Source organism: Heterocephalus glaber, unplaced genomic scaffold (genome assembly GCF_053883595.1).
Source record: "Heterocephalus glaber isolate CG9 unplaced genomic scaffold, H.glaber_assembly_v1.0 deba00001446, whole genome shotgun sequence".
Lineage (NCBI taxonomy): Eukaryota > Metazoa > Chordata > Mammalia > Rodentia > Bathyergidae > Heterocephalus > Heterocephalus glaber.
The window spans coordinates 3,147,266-3,164,374 of NW_028258298.1; the positions used below are offsets into that span (position 1 = coordinate 3,147,266).

At 40.7% G+C, this 17,109-nt stretch overlaps 1 protein-coding gene across 10 annotated transcripts in view; it reads left to right on the plus strand.

Moving 5' to 3' along the window:
- Opcml (opioid binding protein/cell adhesion molecule like) overlaps positions 1 to 17,109 on the plus strand; it is a 1,190,405-nt gene that overhangs the window by 899,961 nt on the left and 273,335 nt on the right. For all 10 annotated transcript variants that reach the window (XM_087214240.1, XM_087214241.1, XM_004862649.4 and 7 more), the window contains one exon: positions 13,546 to 13,778. In XM_087214240.1, coding sequence (XP_087070366.1) covers positions 13,546 to 13,778 — 233 coding nt within the window. The remainder of the gene's footprint in view (positions 1 to 13,545; positions 13,779 to 17,109) is intronic.

The window sequence follows — 17,109 nt, forward strand, 5'->3', positions numbered from 1 at the left end:
CGTCACTGTGCTTGTGGGAATGAGAAGTCACCCTCATTGCCGCCAGGACACAGTGAGCAGTGTTCTGATGGACTCATACATCATCTGTCATGGCTGAAGACACAACACTTCAGCATCCTGCAGCTGATTTTCTGCCTCAAGTGAGGCTCCTTTCACTTCCTTGGCTGTGTTTCAGCTCCTCTTTTCTCCAGGGCCCTCACCCTGCATGCATTTGTATGTTTCCACTCCATAAAGGCCCTCCCCTACACACACACATGCACACACATGCGCATATGCATACTTCCTTTCTATGTAACAATGTGGCAATTCCACCTGGGACTACAGTGCTAGTAGTGCCTTCCAGTGCAGACTAAGACCGTACGAATGCCAGCCCTCGGAGTTGGCCTCTTGTTCCACTGAAATATTTTTGTGCTCTCTCTCTCTGTAAGCAGTCTTTCCCCTCCATTCTGCAGAGGCTCTCCTATATATTTCCAACCAATATCTTATCAGCAAATATTAGCTCTAGCAGAGTTATTACTCCCATTGAATTTTCAACTATCTGAATCATAAAGTTTTCTCTTACATAATTTAAGGTCTTGTTGATACTATGCAGTTGGCTCTATTTGTAACTCAGGAAATAACTGAGGAGTTAAATCCTCCCAGGGGAATGGCTTTTGCAATTTAGAATGCTTTGGGAGTTGATCTAAAAATATTTCATTTTGGCTTGCCTGCTCTCCTTTCCTGTAAAAAAAATCATTCATTATTGTTCTATGAGTTCTCTAAAGCAATATCTTCATCCTGCCATTTTTTGAACTGGCATTATTAACATATTTTGATATATTATATCAAGTTATATAATACAGTTTGATACACTAAGTTTCTTCTAAACAGAAATTCACTTAACTCTTGATTTATGGGGAAAATCAAATAACGTGATAAAAAATTTGATATTGGAAGGTGTATTAACAAAGGAAATTTGGAGAAGTGCATTTGGCGACTTTAACATTTAGCCCATCACCTTTAACAACATTTCTTTTTTTTTTTTAACTTCTTTTATTGGTACATTGTAGGTATACAACACAATTGCATTTCTCATTAGGAACTGTACCTTTACATAATGCATCTTGGTTCTTGTTTTTTCCCCATTCCTAGCCCTCCCTTCACACCCTCCACCCTTCCCTATTTACAAAGACTTTATTTCCATTTTTTCCATTTCTCATCATTTGTCCTTTCCCTTCTTCCCTTTCCCCTGCCCCTACCACTACCCCTACCCCTTTGGACCTTTTCTTCCTATTTGACATTATCAATTATTCATTCTAATCATTGGTACATTTTAGGTATACAATATAATGACATTCATCATTGGAAATTTGCACCTTTACATAGGCTCTCTTGGTTCTTATTTTTCACCCTTGCCCAGCCCTCCCTTCAACCCCTCCATTGCCCCCTATTTACAAAGATTTTGTTCCTATTTTTCCATTTTCTCATTATTAATCCCACTCCCTTCTATCCTTTCCCCTAGCCCTCCCACTTCCTTCCCCTTTGCCCTTTTTCTTCCTATTTCACATTACCTATTATACATTTAGTCCTTATTTACACTTTCAGTTTCTCACACCAGAGAAACCATTCGGTATTTATTCATGTGTGTCCTATTTATTTCACTTAAGAGTATCACCTCAATGTGCATCCACTTAGCTATAAATGTCTCTAATTTCTCATTTTTATGGCTGAGTAGTACTCCATTTTATAAAAAAACCACATTTTCTTTATCCAGTCTCCAGTTGATGGGCATTTGGGCTGTTTCCAAGTTTTAGCTATCACAAACTGTGCTGCTATGAATATGGGCGCACATATATCACTGTGGTATGATTCTTTTAATTCTTTGGGGAAGATCCCCAGCAGTGGAATAGTGGGGTCAAATGGGACTTCCAGTCCTAGTTCTTTGAGGTATCTCCATCCTGATTTCCACAGTGCTTGCACCAGTCTACACTCCCACCAGCAGTGGAGCAGGGTTCCTCTTTCCCCACAGCCCTGCCAGCATTTGTTATTGGTTGATTTCATGATAGTTGATATCTTTCCGGAGTAAAGTGGAATCTCAGCATTGTTTTCATTTGCATCTCTTGAATGACCAGTGATGTTCAACATTTTTTCATGTATTTATTTGCTATTTCTACTTCTTTGTCTGAGAAATATCTGTTCATTTCAGATGCCCATTTTTCGATTGGGTCTTTGAATTTGGGAGGTCTGATCTTTTTAAGTTCTTTATAGATTCGAGATAGTAGACCTTTGTCTGAGGAACAGCAGGTGAAGATTTTTTCCCACATTGTGGCTTGTCTCTTCACACTGCTGGTGGTTTCTCTTGCTGTACAGAAGCCTTTTCATAAGAAGAGATCCCACTTGTTGATTGTTTGTGCTAGTTCACGGGCAACTGAGGTTTTGTTCATAAAATCTTTTGCTACATCAATGTCTTCAAGGGTTCTACCTAACCTGTGTTCCAACTGGTTGAGAGTTTCTATTTTAATATTTAGATCTTTAATCCACTTTGATTTTAGTTTAGTGCATGGTGAGAGATACAGGTCTAGTTTTAATCTTTGGCAAGTTGAAGCCCAAGTTTTCCAGCACCATTTATTAAAGAGGCTATCTTTCCTCCAGTGAGGGTGTTTGGCTCCTTTATTAAAGATGAGATGGCTGAGTGTGTCTGGTGTTGTTTCTGCATCTTCTAATCTGTTCCACTGGTCCTCAAGTCTGTTTCTTTGCCAGTACCATGCTGTTTTTATTGTAGTAGCTTTGTAGTAGAGTTTCAGGTAGAGGATTGTGATACCCCCTGCCATGTGTCTGTTACCTAGAATTGCTTTTGCTATTCTGGGTCTCTTTTTGTTCCAAATGAATTTTTGGATTATTTTCTCAAAGTCCATGAAGTATGCTGCTGGGATCTCAATTGGAATTGCATTAAATCTATATAGCAGTTTTGGAAGTATGGCCATTTTCACTATATTAATCCTTCCTACCCAGGAGCAGGGGATGTCTGTCCATTTTCTGATATCATCTTCAATCTCTCTTTTCAGAATGCCATAGTTTTCAGAGAAGAGGTCTTTGATTTCTTTCGTTAGGTTGATTCCTAGGTATTTCAGTTTTTTGGATGCTATTGTGGCTAATGTTTCCAGAACTATATTGAACAAGAGTGGTGATAGTGGACATCCTTGTCTTGTTCCTGATTTTAGTGTGAAGGATTTCAGTTTTTGACCATTTAGTATGATATTGGCTGTTGGTTTTTCATAGATGGCTTCTATCTGTTTGAGGTAGAGACCATCTATAACAATTTTTTGTAGGGTTTTTATCATAAATGCATGTTGGATTTTGTCAAATGCTTTTTCTGCAACTATGGAGATAATCATATGGTTTTTGTCCTTGGCTCTATTGATATAGTGTATTACATTGATTGATTTTTGTATATTGAACCATCCCTGCATCCCTGGGATGAATCCCACTTGATCAGGGTGTATGATCTGCTTGATGATCTTCTGCATTCTGTTTGCCATTATCTTATTAAGGATTTTTGCATCTATGTTCATTAGTGAGATTGGCCTATAGTTCTCTTTTTCAGTTGGGTCTTTCTCTGCTTTGGGGATCAAGGTGATGCTTACTTCCAGGAATGAATATGGGAGTATTGCTTCCCTTTCAATTTCCTTGAAGAGTTTAAACAGTAGTGGCAGCAGTTCCTCTCTAAATGTCTTGTAGAATTCAGCAGTGAAGCCATCAGGGTCTGGGCTTTTCTTAGTTGATAAGTTTTTAATTATATTTTCAATTTCATTGGTTGATATTGGTTGTTCAGAATTTTTAGGTCTTCTTCGTTCAACTTTGGTAATTTGTATGTATCTAGGAATCTGTCCATTTCTGTGTTGTCCATCTTATTGGCATATAGGTTCTGGAAGTAGGTATTGATGATCCTCTGGATTTCTGCTGGGTCTGTTGTCATTTCACCCTTTTCATTCCTAATTGCATGGATTTGGGCCTTTTCTTTCCTTTTTCTGATAAGGTTGGCTAAAGGTTTGTCAATTTTGTTGATTCTTTCGAAGAACCAATTCTTCATTGATTTTTTTTGTATCATTCTCTTAGTCTCCATTGCATTGATTTCTCCTCTGATCCTTATAATTTCTTCCCTTGTATGAGCTTTTGGGTTGTCCTGCTCTTCCTTTTCTAGAAGCTTGAGGTTCAGCATCAGGTTGTTTATTTGGGCTCATTCTGTTTTCCTAATATGTGTATTCACTACTATGAATTTCCCTCATAAGACTGCTTTCATTGTGTCTCATAGATTCTGATATGTTGTATTGTCATTGTCATTTAATTGAAGAAACTGTCTGATTTCTTCTTTAATTTCCTCTGTGATCCATTGGTTATTCAGAAGTGTGTTATTCAGTTTCTATGTGTTTATGAAATTTTTTTGAGTTTCTTTTGCTATGGATCTCCAATTTCATTGCACTATGGTCTGATAATATACCAGGGATAACTTCAATTTCTTTGCACTTACTTAAACATGTTCTATGTGTGAGTATGTGGTCTATTTTGGGAAATGACCCATGTGCAGCTGAGAAGAATGTGTATTCTGATTTGGTGGAGTGGAAGACTCTGTAATCATCTGTTAAGTTCATTGGTTCAAGAGTTCAATTGAATTCTAGTATTTCATTACTTAGTTTTAGTCTAGTTGATCTATCTATTTGTGATAGTGGGGTGTTGAGGTCCCCCACTATAATTGCATTAGTGCATATATGACTTTTCATGTCCGTTAGTATTTGTTTTATATAGTTGGGCGCACTAGTGTTTGGTGCATAGATATTTATGATTGTCATCTCTTCGTGTTGGATTGTTCCCTTTACAAGTATGTAGTGTCCTTCTTCATCTCTCTTAATCAGTGTTGGTTTGAAATCTACTTGATCTGCAAAGAGGGTAGCTACTCCTGCTTTTTGGGGGGTTCCTGTCACATGGAGTATTGTTTTCCACCCTTTAACTTTCAGTCTATGAGTTTCCTTTTGAATGAAGTGTGTTTCTTGTATGCAGCATATTGCTGGATTTTGCTTCTTGACCCATTCTGCCAGTCTATTTCTTTTGATTGGTGAATTGAAACCATTAACATTGATGGTTATAACTGAAATGTATTGCCTTGTCATTGCCATGACTTTTTCTTTTTGTTGGGTTCTCCCCCTTTCCATTTAATTTCTTGTCATGCCAAATGGGTTCATTCTGCTTTGCTTCCTGGGGTTGTGATCCTCAATGTCTGTTCCTAGGATATTGTGTAAAATTCTTTGGAGTGCTGGTTTGGTATTCATGAAGTTCCTAAGGTGCTCTTTGTCATGAAAGTATCTTATTTCTCCATCCATTTTGAAAGATAGTTTTGCAGGGTACATCAATGTGGGTTGGAGGCTGTTTTCTTTGAGGGCTTGGAATATGTCACTCCAAGCTCTTCTTGCCTTGATGGTTTGTATTGAGAAATCTGCTGTGATTCTGATGGGCTTTCCTTTGTATGTGATTTGTGTCTTTTCTCTGACTGCTTGTAGAACTTTGTTCTTCTGTTGTGTTTCTGGAATCTCAACAATTATATGCCTATGTGTAGATTTTTTTGATCAAGGCTATTTGGAGTCCTGTATGCCTCACTTATCTGTATTTCAAGCTCTTTTCCCCTTCTTGGGAAGTTTTCTGCCATTATTTCTGTGAAGAGATTTTTTTATGTCATGTCCTCTCTCTCCTGTTTCTTCATTGAGCCCCGTCAGTCTTATGTTATTCTTCTTTGCATTATCTAGCAGCTACTGGATTGATTTCTCATGTTCCCTTATAATTTTGAAGCCATTTTTCTTTTCCTGGTCACTAATTGCAATCTTATCTTCTATATCTGAAATTCTGTCCTCACATTGACTCATTCTGCTGTGTCGACTTTCAATGGAGGTTTTCATGTCCTGGAAATCTATTTGCATCTGTTTTATGGATTCCATTTGTTTCTTATGTTGGGATTCCATCATGTTCCTGAGATCCTCTCTAGATTTATTAATCGTGTCTTGCACTAGGGCCACAATTTCTCCTGTTATCTGAGAAATTATTTCTGATTTCATTTTTTCCAGATCCCCTTTTGTTGCCAGTTCAGTGGATCCAGGTGATTGAGTATCAGAGTGTTCCATCTCATTTCCCTTTGGGGTTGCTGTAGGTGATCTGGAAGTCTGGTTTTGAGACTTATTTATGTGTTTTCTCATTTCGACTGGGCCAGGGGGCTGTTAGCGCCTGCACGGATTATCTCCTCTGAGCTGGGTGAGGTGGGACAGGGGCCGGGAGCAGAGGTAGGGATGGTGACCCAAAAGCCCTTTCCTGTGGGCTGGGAGCAGTCGGAGGGATGGTGGCCAAGAAGCCCCTTCCCCTGGACCAGGAGCAGTGGGATGGCGGCTCAGAAGCCCCTACCTCTGGGCCGAGAGCGGTGGGAGGGATGGTGGCCTGGAAGCCCCTTCCTCTGGGCCAGGAGCAGCAGGACAGAAGGTGGCCCAAAAGCCCTTTCCTCTGGGCTGGGAGCAATGGGAGGGATGGTGACTGGGAAGCCACTTCCTCTGGACTAGGAGCAGTGGGGCGGCGGGTCAGAATCCCCTACCTCTGGGCCGGGAGCAGCGGAACTCAGTACCTTGGTCTGGTGGTCTGGTGTCCTCTGTGCCTTTGTAGTGTGGAACCAGGTGGCTGCCTGTCTGCCCCAGGGTGATTCGGCGTGTTCCGCGAGACTGGGGACCTTGGTAGGGTGTGGGCAGACCTGCCTGTCTGCAGCGGGGTGATTCGGCGTCTTCTGCACGACTATAACAACATTTCTTATACTGAAGACCCTATAGAAGACCAATTTAAGGCACAGGCCAGGAATGGGAAGAGCGACAAAGTTTTCCTAGACTTCCAGCAGTAATACTATTCAAAAAATGTTTATACACTCAGAATCATAAAACTAGGTGTAGATGCCTTCGATGTATTCCAATGAGTGACTCTAAATTCTGAAAATATGTTACACACATATATAAAATTTAAATTGATAACATTTGTTTAATGGAACAGATTAAGTTTTATTCAAATTAAATCTCAAGTTGCAACACAGAGCTGACAGTGATAGCCATGGCCGTTGCTCCTTAATTCAGCATGTGACAGGACTAAGCCCTCCCTCCATGACTCATCCCCACCCTTGTGGCTTCTGTCATTATGGCAGGCCCAGTGTCATCCCACCTTCATGGGCAGGAATGGACCATGACCACGGCAAGTCACCTCTGGGTTTTCTCATTAGCCTGAGGCAAAGAATTGAACTAGTATGAGAGTGTACCCAATTGCAAATCTGAACACCTAAGTCTAATTGTTGTCATATCACTTCCAGGATACATATGTATTACATTTTTCATATTATAACAGAAATAAAAACATTGCAACAAAAGACCTCATAAGCCCCGAGAGAGAGAGAGAGAGAGAGAGAGAGAGAGAGAGAGAGAGAGAGAGAGAGTGTATGAGATATACAGTCACAGGCAGGCACCCACATACATATATTCTAAGGACATATCCTTCACCGTATGTACATGCTTTTGATGCCAGTTTGAGAAACATCATTGAACACTGATAGTCATTATAAGTAAATGTCAGTCTCCTCCTAGCAGCCAGCTGGACTATGGGGCATGCCTGTGACACAGGATGAGTGGCTCTGATGAGGTAGTATATCTGTGTGGTGTCAACAGCCTAACAAATGAAAGTGTAAATAATCAAATTTGGTACAGTAACTTTGATGATGCTAATAGTACATTATAAAAAGAATAGAGATTTAGAATGATGAGTTGGTATTAGTAAGCCGCATTTGCTCTCCCTAAGTAGAGGACTGTGCACCATGTTCAGGTTTTATCCAAGTAACAGTGGAAACATAAAAGCTTTTTCTAGCATTCCCAGTTTCTAAAAATGTCAATTATTTCAACATTAGTGTCTGAGAGTTATCTATATAGGAGAGTTGGTGAGGCTGGTTTAAAAGACCTGTTCTCCAGCTAGTGACCTCACTGTGTGTGTGTGAGAGGTGTGGCTTTTATTCTTAGGTGAGACAGGCTGTCAGGCAGCATCCTACTGCACTCTGAGAACTGCACATATTCCAGGCCTGGAACACAGATCACTACAGGGTGTTTCCTGACCACGCTGCCCCAGGAGTGGATAAAGGAGTAGTCCGCCCCGACTCCTCATACCTTACCCCTCTTTATTTTTCACCATGTATCATTGACTGAGTTTTCTTTGTCTCTCACCAGATCTAGCTTTTCTCTTCTCTACTATATCCTCAGCTCCTCGGAAGTGGTCTAGTATATGTTAGGTGCCTTTTAAATACCAGTTGAATGGCATTTCTTTTTTTGCATTTTCAGAGGTAATTATAAAAATAAAAACAAGAATGAGTAGCATGAAGAAAAACCTAAAGCGTGCCTATTTTGCTTTTCAGGAAGAATTTACTATTTTGGTAAAAATTCCAACTTGTCTCCTGTCCGGTTTGTTTAATGAAGTGAGCAATTCTCAGACACGTTCCCAGGGTAACAGTATCAAGACCAACCAGGAACTTGTTAGAAAGGTGTAAATTCTCAGATCCCCACCCCACCCCCAGCCCCCTGGCCAGCATCTCTGGGATGGAGGTTGCAACAGTCTATGGTTCTGACGCTCACTGAAATTTTGAACCAATTGCCTTAGGGTGTAGATTTTCCCAAGTGCTTATCCTCCTTTGAAAATACAAACAACAATAATCTTGGATACAACTCTGTGTTTCAGTCTTCTTTCCTTACTGAAAAATGTGAGATCCTGCCCTCTGATATCTCCCAGGCATCTTTTTGAGCTTCCGAATTCTTATCTCTACCTTCTCTCGCAACATATGGCTACAGAGGGTTTAAAGATGTGTAAAAGTCATGTCTAAAAAGCTTTTCTTTACTCTTTAAGTTATTTTGTTCTTTATGAGAAAATTTAGTAAGTATCATAAATTTGAGTAGAACTGGCTGAATAATGCCCCTCATAATCTGCTGATCTTATTGCTTGGGTTCTCATAGCCCTTGAGTGTAGAAAGTCCAACCCCAGGCTTTCACTGGAGTCCTGCTCTGATTGTACCAGCATGATTTTAAGGTAGTTACTGAATCTCTGTGCCTCAGTTTCCTCATCTGCAAAATGTGGATAATACAGACTATGTCTCAAAGGTCAGTTATGGTTTTATATATGTAAAATTCATAAATTATTTCTGAGGCAGTACAAGCAACACATAATTGTAGAAGTTATTTGTAATAGACTTGTAATGAGTTCTGTTTTTTCAAGGATCAGTAGGTAGATTTGGCTCAGAATGTAAGGATTTCAGATATCTGAGTTTGCAAGAGGTGAGAAAGTTGTCATTAACTTTCCTCAACTTGCCTCTTGGCTCTCTCTTAGTTAACATCAGAAACACCCCCCCTCCCACCACCAAGTGCTACTTGTTAAAGAGGGTCCAGGACACTGCCACACACAGTAGGGAGGAACCAGAGTTTGGAAGAACACTTAAGTGAGCTTTCAAAGTCTTGCCCCAAGTTCTCTTTCCTGCTGTTCAGAGGACCTGTGGAGGAGTCCTATGGTGATAGAAGAAAGCAAGAAGCCATGGAGCTCTACTTTCTTCTGAAATGTAGATATAGTATGAGGAAAGTAACTCTCCTCAATGAGCATCAATGTTCCTCTGAGTTTCTTTGTTGCTCATGGGTTCTGGAACTGTGAAATGTATTAACCATCTCTGCCCATCAGAGATGGCTTTTATATGGCTTCTCCCTTCCATTTACACTCCACGCCCACTACTGAGCCCCAGGGTAAAGAGTAAATAAATTTGGCCACAGCCTTCCACCTGGGGGTATGCTCACACAAGAGGTGACAGCCTTTACAAGGGCTATGTGGCCAGGCCCCTCAGAGCATGCTCTGGCCATGAAGAGTAGATTTGGACTATTATATTTCAAAGTCACCAGTCCCTACTAGACCTTGTGGTGAATTTTGCTGGCTGCGTGTGCCCTCAGTGTGCAGCTGTTCATACTATATGAAAACAATGATGGTTTTAAGGAAATGCATTGACATCTCAAATGCCCTAAAGCTGATCTGCTTGAAAAAAATGCAATTTTGCCTTCATGTTCTGACTGGTCCCACTTTACATATTGTCCAAAAGACAAGATCTCCTTACTTTCCTCCTTGTGTCTATTACCTGCTGATTACCGACAGGGCATCATTCTTGAGGGGGGGCGGGTCCCATAAAAATAGAGCCAAGAAGTACTGAAAGCAATGGTGTAGCATTGCACCAGCAATGAATTCATGGCAGACCCAGTGAGTTCTCAGTCATCAAATTGAGCTCAGAGATAAGAGATGTTTGCTTACAGAGGGCAGTATAATTTAGCATATCAAAATAAACAGCATTTTGATTTTACCAACATTTCTGAGTCCATTCATTAAACAAGGTGCTTCTAGCAAAAGATGTCTTTTACAGTCATTTGATAAGACCTGGTAAAATGTTATCAGTATACTTTGCAGATATTGAGAAATTAAATGAACCTAATACTATGTTGTAAACCTCTTAGCAAATTAAGTATTTTCCAATTCATTGCTTTAGAAGAAATTGAGAAAGGAACTAATTGAGTTGTCAGCTGTGAGATGATCAAAGTAATTTTTTAAGGTATATTACTATGTGATTTTTGCCATATAACTTAGAAAGCATTCAAAGAATTGAGTGTCATTGCTATACAAAATTCTTATTTCCATCTCTGTGTTTATGTGAATGAGGTTTCTCTAAAAGCAAAAATAAGAACAGAATTGATCCTGAACACTCTCATTGTAGCTGTAAATGATATTTTTATTTGTAGTATTATAAAAGGCTTATCTATGTAATTAAAATTATATTTACAGTAAAAGATAACTTTTGTGTCTAATTATTAATTAAAACATGCCATATATTTATGTTGCTTTATCAATTTTATATTTGTAATGATAGCTCATTTTCAGAGAAAATATTATTACTTAGAGTTTTATGGCCATAGACCATAAAAGAATTTTAAATTTCAATCTGTCTCTCTATTGTTGCAAATAAATATGATAGGTGATCAATAAAAGATTTTTGAGCATAAAATATGTCCTGCAGACAGAGAACATTTAGTGAAAGTACAAGTGCAAGTTTAAAACAGAACAACACACATTTTTTGACTCAAAGAAAAGTTTATTGATGAACATTGAAAGTGCAGAATTATAAGTAGCAGTTACTGTGCTTTTAAATCCCCACTGCACAGGTATTGTATAGATATACAAATATGTACATATCCATACATATATGCTCATACACATAAAGGAGTTCTGATACATTTCTTATTTTAAAACGAAAATTTTCTCTACAAACTAAAAACTATAGTTTAAATAAACTTTTATATCCATTTACAAAGCTTGCAGAACTTACCAAACTAAAAGCAGGAATATTCATGTGATGCTAAGGTGTGGTTGTTGAGACCAGAAGGTGACCGATCCCCTTTGTTCTGTCCCAATTCTCCTTCCACCACCAGGCTTCCTGCTGCCTGGAATTCCGCCACTAGAGTTTCATTCTCCAAATGGGGATCTCCCCTACGAAAGGCTTTTGAAAATGAGGAGCAAGGAGGGTCCCTTTGAATATTAGTTTTCACAAGGAAAATAGAAAATTACTATAGAATGAGGCATACTGAGCAGAAAATTAAACAAGGGCCTCGAGATGTGACAGTGTGGCTTCTACCAATACCGTGCCCATGAAGGTAGGAAGGAAGCACTCTGCTGTTCCTAAATTATTGCATCTCCATCCTGAATGCAACTGAGCCCCAAACTCACCACATTGAACTTAGACTGGAAATGATAATAAATTATATCTGTAACAACTGGTGTGGAGAGGTGTTCATGGTCAAATTGAATAAAAAGTAAACATTTCATTAGTGTATGAGTCTATTTTTGGTAAAAATAAATCTTTACCAGCTTTCTCTATGTGAGTAAATATCTAGAAGAAAAAATAACAGGCTATTACCAAAACTTGGAGTTGATGGAGAGGGAATGGTTGGCTTGACTTTTATGATCTTTGTAAGATACACATATATTATCCACTTTGTGTTGTTCACATGTTAAAACACATCTATCTTGTTTGTGTAGTATAAAAGAACAGCACATTAAAAGCTTTAGAAAAGCACAGTCTCTCCTTATCCCTCGGTGAAGACCCTGTTAATACCACTTCCCCTCCTTCCCAGCAACCTGAATCTGCTGTTGAATGGCAGTGGCCAGGCATGAAGGAGACCCTAGTGAAAGAAACCTAGTATTGTTTCCATCCCTCCTGCTCAGGGGAGACAGGACCTCCCTAGACTCAGTGCTTTCCCCTTCACAATGAAGCTGTCCCTGGATACTCCAGGCCCTGGGCCATTTGGGCCCAGTCAAGGTGGTGTCTTTCCCAGGGTCTGCTCTGTTGTGTTCTTCCGTAACCTGTGCCCTGTCTGAGGCTCTCTGCTGCAGGCCAGGTACAAGGCCATGTAAGTCAGGAAGGGCCTTCTGGTTCCTGTGTTCTTAGAGTATCAGACTCACCCCTCCTCTTGCTCCTGGGACAGTAGGGCTGCTGCCTGTCATTGCATCACTGGTTTCCTGTGGTGGGGACACACATGATGCCCTTAGGAGGACCTGTTTTCTCCTATTTCTGTGCTCAGGTTGTCAGCTACCTAGCACACCTGCAAATGTTCTGCACCTACAGGCATATTTATTTCTGCATAAGGATTGGTGGCCTGCAGATCATACACCTAGACAAGCTAATTTCATTGCATTTGTAGCCTCCCTTGGTGGGGGAGAGTGGGTGAGATGGGCTCCCTGCTTGGTCATGACATTGTTCTTCTCTCCATGGGCAGAGGGAGGAGTACACAAAGGAACGGGGGGGACATTACTGATAAATGTCCTTCATCTCTTCCCTGAGGTCTTGAGAGGCAGCCATGACTCCCTTAAAAACTGCTGGGTTTCCAAGGTGAATTTTACAAATCTGTGTTTTAAGTTATAGTTTGTAAACTCTCGGTGGTTTAGGTACACATAGAGATTATCATCACCTGGAGCTCTGGCAGTAAATAAGTTCAAATTTTGATTAACTACAAGTTAAGTATTTGCTTTGTGGATTATCTGTGACCTATTTGAAATACTGTACTGATCCACTCTCTTTTCCCTGTGCCTCTGGCCCATTTCTCCCACACAGTGATAAATGTGTTCAAGAAATATAAACTCATTCTCATGTAAGCCTGGGGGTGGCAAGCAAATGTGCAGCAAAGATAGTCACATAATATGTCCCTAAATCAAATGGGAATGATTTTGTATCATCTGTTCTTGAGGATGATTCGTGCCTTCTTTACCATAAATGTAGGATGCTTCATCAATAATTGATTGTTTCCTATTAGTACTGTTATTTGTTTCAATTATTACTTGATGTGTTCCACTACATTTATGACATAATTTTCCAACTTTCTTTTTCTGTTTTTCTCTGTCTCACATCTCCCTGCCTCCTTCCCCATCCTCTCGTCATATCCCTCACAGGTGTACCATAGATGATCGGGTCACTCGGGTAGCCTGGCTAAATCGCAGCACAATCCTCTATGCTGGGAATGACAAGTGGTCCATAGACCCTCGTGTGATCATCCTGGTCAACACACCAACCCAGTACAGCATCATGATCCAAAACGTGGATGTGTATGACGAAGGTCCGTACACCTGCTCTGTGCAGACAGACAATCATCCCAAAACTTCTCGGGTTCACCTCATAGTGCAAGGTAAGTCACGACTGGACAGAGAGTTTGATCATCCTCTTAGTAATGAAGGGTGAGAGTGATTTAGTCAGTGTTCCACCTGTGTAGGAAGACACAAATGGTCATTTTTCCACTGTGGAATCCATGGATTGAGAACCGAATACCTTCTGAAGGCATTGAGTTCAATGCTGTCTCTAGTGCTTTTGTTTTCTTCAATAAGTTGTTGTGCGTGCACTGATTGACCTCTCTTAAGTAACTTAGCTTTCTGGAGCTAGAATAAGATATATCAAACATAGATAAATACAGAGCTATACGAAGTGCTTTTTAATGATATTTTGGGGTTTTGCGTTATTAAAAAAGGAGCTAATACTGATGTCCAAGCATGTGCCTTGACTACTTTTTCACATAGTTGCTGGCTGGTCATGCATGTTCTGGATAGGGCTCTGCATGCTGGTCAGTTGGGTACCCCTGCAGTTGTATTCAGTACCACACTAGAGGCTGGAGTTGCGAGAACTGTCAGTCCTAACAACATCTCCAGTCACTGCTGAAAATAAATTCACATAATTAAAAAGGAGTTGAAGGGCAGGGGGAGAATGGCTTCACACCTTGTTTTATCCTCTTAAAAATCTGAATCAGTATAGCGAGGGCATAGTATCCATGTGAGTTTTAAAAAGTAGTTTTTAATTTAAATTACACTTTTTAGCTAAAAAGCATAGGTAAAGAAATGTCAGAATCCCAGGTTACTGATATTAAATATCGAGAATTACAAACCTATGCAAATAGCAGTTCTGAGAATATGAGAACCATTTTAAGACAAGGAAGCAATCCAAATGAACTTATTTTGGACTGATCCAACTGCCATAGCTATATAAAGCATTTTCTGTAGAATATCATCTCAAGATGGGGATGAAGTTCCAAGCAGATGAGTTCTGACCACAGAGATGCATGCTTCCTCTGTCAGATGAGAGGATGGCGGACCTTTCCCACAGCTTCTTGCCCTAATTTCTTGGGGACACACAGTGAGTTTCCAGAAAGGGTCCCTGCATGGGATTTATCTCTAGCAACTTCCTTTTATCTGATTCCATCTGCCATGGAATCCACACACTTTTTTTTTTAGATTAGGAAATGTGTATGCCACCCTCGCTTAGCTAAGAGATTTCTTCATCTCTGCTTTTTAAAAAATATGATGCTACTCATTTCCGCTGGAGAAAGGTTGATTAGGGGTTACCATCTATTCATGCTCAGTACTTGCACAATTCAGGATCCATTCTTCCCTTTGGCTGGAGCAGCTCTTTACTAATGCAGCATCCGTACCTACTCTGTAGGCCATTAGCAATGCATATGTTGGTCCAGAGATGTGTCTAATGCAACTTCTGTTTCCCAGCTGTCTCTGGGACCTCCATGTTGCTTACAGCTTGGCTTCCATCCAGCCTTTGAGCCCTTCTCTCACTCCCACGTGCTTCCAGATGCTCACAGGGGCCACCATGTGGCACATCTAGAGATGCTGCTGATTCCCATTCTCCATACACACCCTGCCCGGGACTTTCGTGATTGTCACTCTTTGACGGAGATGAAGATGATGGTCATATCCAATTTTTCTTTTCAAAGGATGGTGGAGGTACCCAGTCAGATCAGTCATTGGATACAGCTGTATATCAGCTGGAAGTGTCTGGGGGTGTAGAATACAAGGGCTTGGGAGTTCACACTGCCCCAGCTACCACCTGGTCTTAGTTCCAGAGGAGCTGAAATTCTCAGCAATGGAAATGACACCTCAGTGGCACCTCCATGGCCTTGACAGCAATAATATCTGCACATTCTGGAGATGTGGCAATGAAATAAAAAATAACTGTCAGGTCCTGCACAGAAACAGCCTCAAACAGAGTGAGGTTATCACCCTTCAAGGAGTATGACCAATTGTGTAAGTCAAAGTCAATGAAGGCCATAAAGAGCTTGTTGTGCAGGGCTTCCGAGATGATGCCATTCATGATGTTATTTGAGCCATTCCTTGGGCAGGATGTGGAAACCTAGGATGTCCTCCTCCCAGCCTCGGGTCAGGAAGAGTCATAGGATGGGTGTCATTCAGACCGGCAGGATTAAGAGAAGCTCATGGTCTCCACATTCCCAATGCAGCCTTCAGTGTCTCTGGCCATCTGAGGGGACCTGTGCAATCCAAGAGCAAATCATCAGGTGTGTGGAGGCAAGAGAGGAGACCCTGGCCCTGAAACTCTGTCTGGGTAGGTGACCCTTTCCATCTACAGAGAAGCAGCTCAGGGAGCTGCATCCCCTCCCTCTTAGCTGACAATGCAGCAATGTATTCTTCCTTTGGAAACCAATTGAATTACCAGCGAGTGCACACAGAGACCCCAGCTCTCGGTGAGAAAGAGGACCAAGGGCTCTCTTGCTTCCCAGTAGCCATCAGCTTTTGTCCAGTCTATAGATTAATTTTTCAGACTTAGTGTTAGTTCAGGTTAGATAAAGATAATGAAAGTTTCCTAATCCTCTTAAAGAAGATTTATCTGACTGAGTAGAAAGCCTTTGGAATACAATAAGGCATGTATAAAACTGAGGCCTAATCTTGCCTTTAATTTCAAACTGCTGATGGGTATTGATTTTGCAATGAGAAAAACTGAAAAATTTCCGTGCTTGCAACTTGTCTGTTTAAAAAAGTAAGTGTTTATTTATCTTCTGTCCATTTGGGAATGTGAATACCTCATTACTTCCACCAATCAGGTGCCATTAGCCGGAGAGAGACAAGTCCCCTGGGGCTCCCAGCTTTGCTGTTTCCGGCAGTGTGAAGAATTGAGAGGCTCTGTGTCACTAACCTCAGCCCCTGTCCTTTACTGTTGTGTAAGGCAGCCTCTGCCATATCTCTGATGAGACTAATTGCCAAGTCCATCTCTTTGCAAAAAGAAGCTGCCTTCATTAAAATATGATCACTGAAACCAGAGGTACATCTCAGCTACTGAGGGGATCACTTCAAGTCACCATGTACGTGTGAGGAATAAACTGACTAGACACTGTACCCAGGTTTTAAGGAAACCTCAGAGCAGGGGCAGTTGATGTTGTGGGGTTGTGTAGTCAGGTTAGGAAATCCATCCGGCAGTCCTGTGGAGGGTGAGCTGAAGTGGAGACAAACCAGAGGAACAACTCACTGACGGCGTATGACAATAGGAGACTGTGAGTTTGTAGAAACAAATGGAGGAAGGCCTAAGAGATGTTGTCTGCTGTGGTTTGTGTATAAATTGTGCCCCAAAGTCTCATCTGTTCAGAGGTGGAGTTTTTGGAAAGTGACCAGACCATGATTTATTTTCTTTTTGTATTAATTAATTTATTTTTTATTAGTTACATGTTTGCC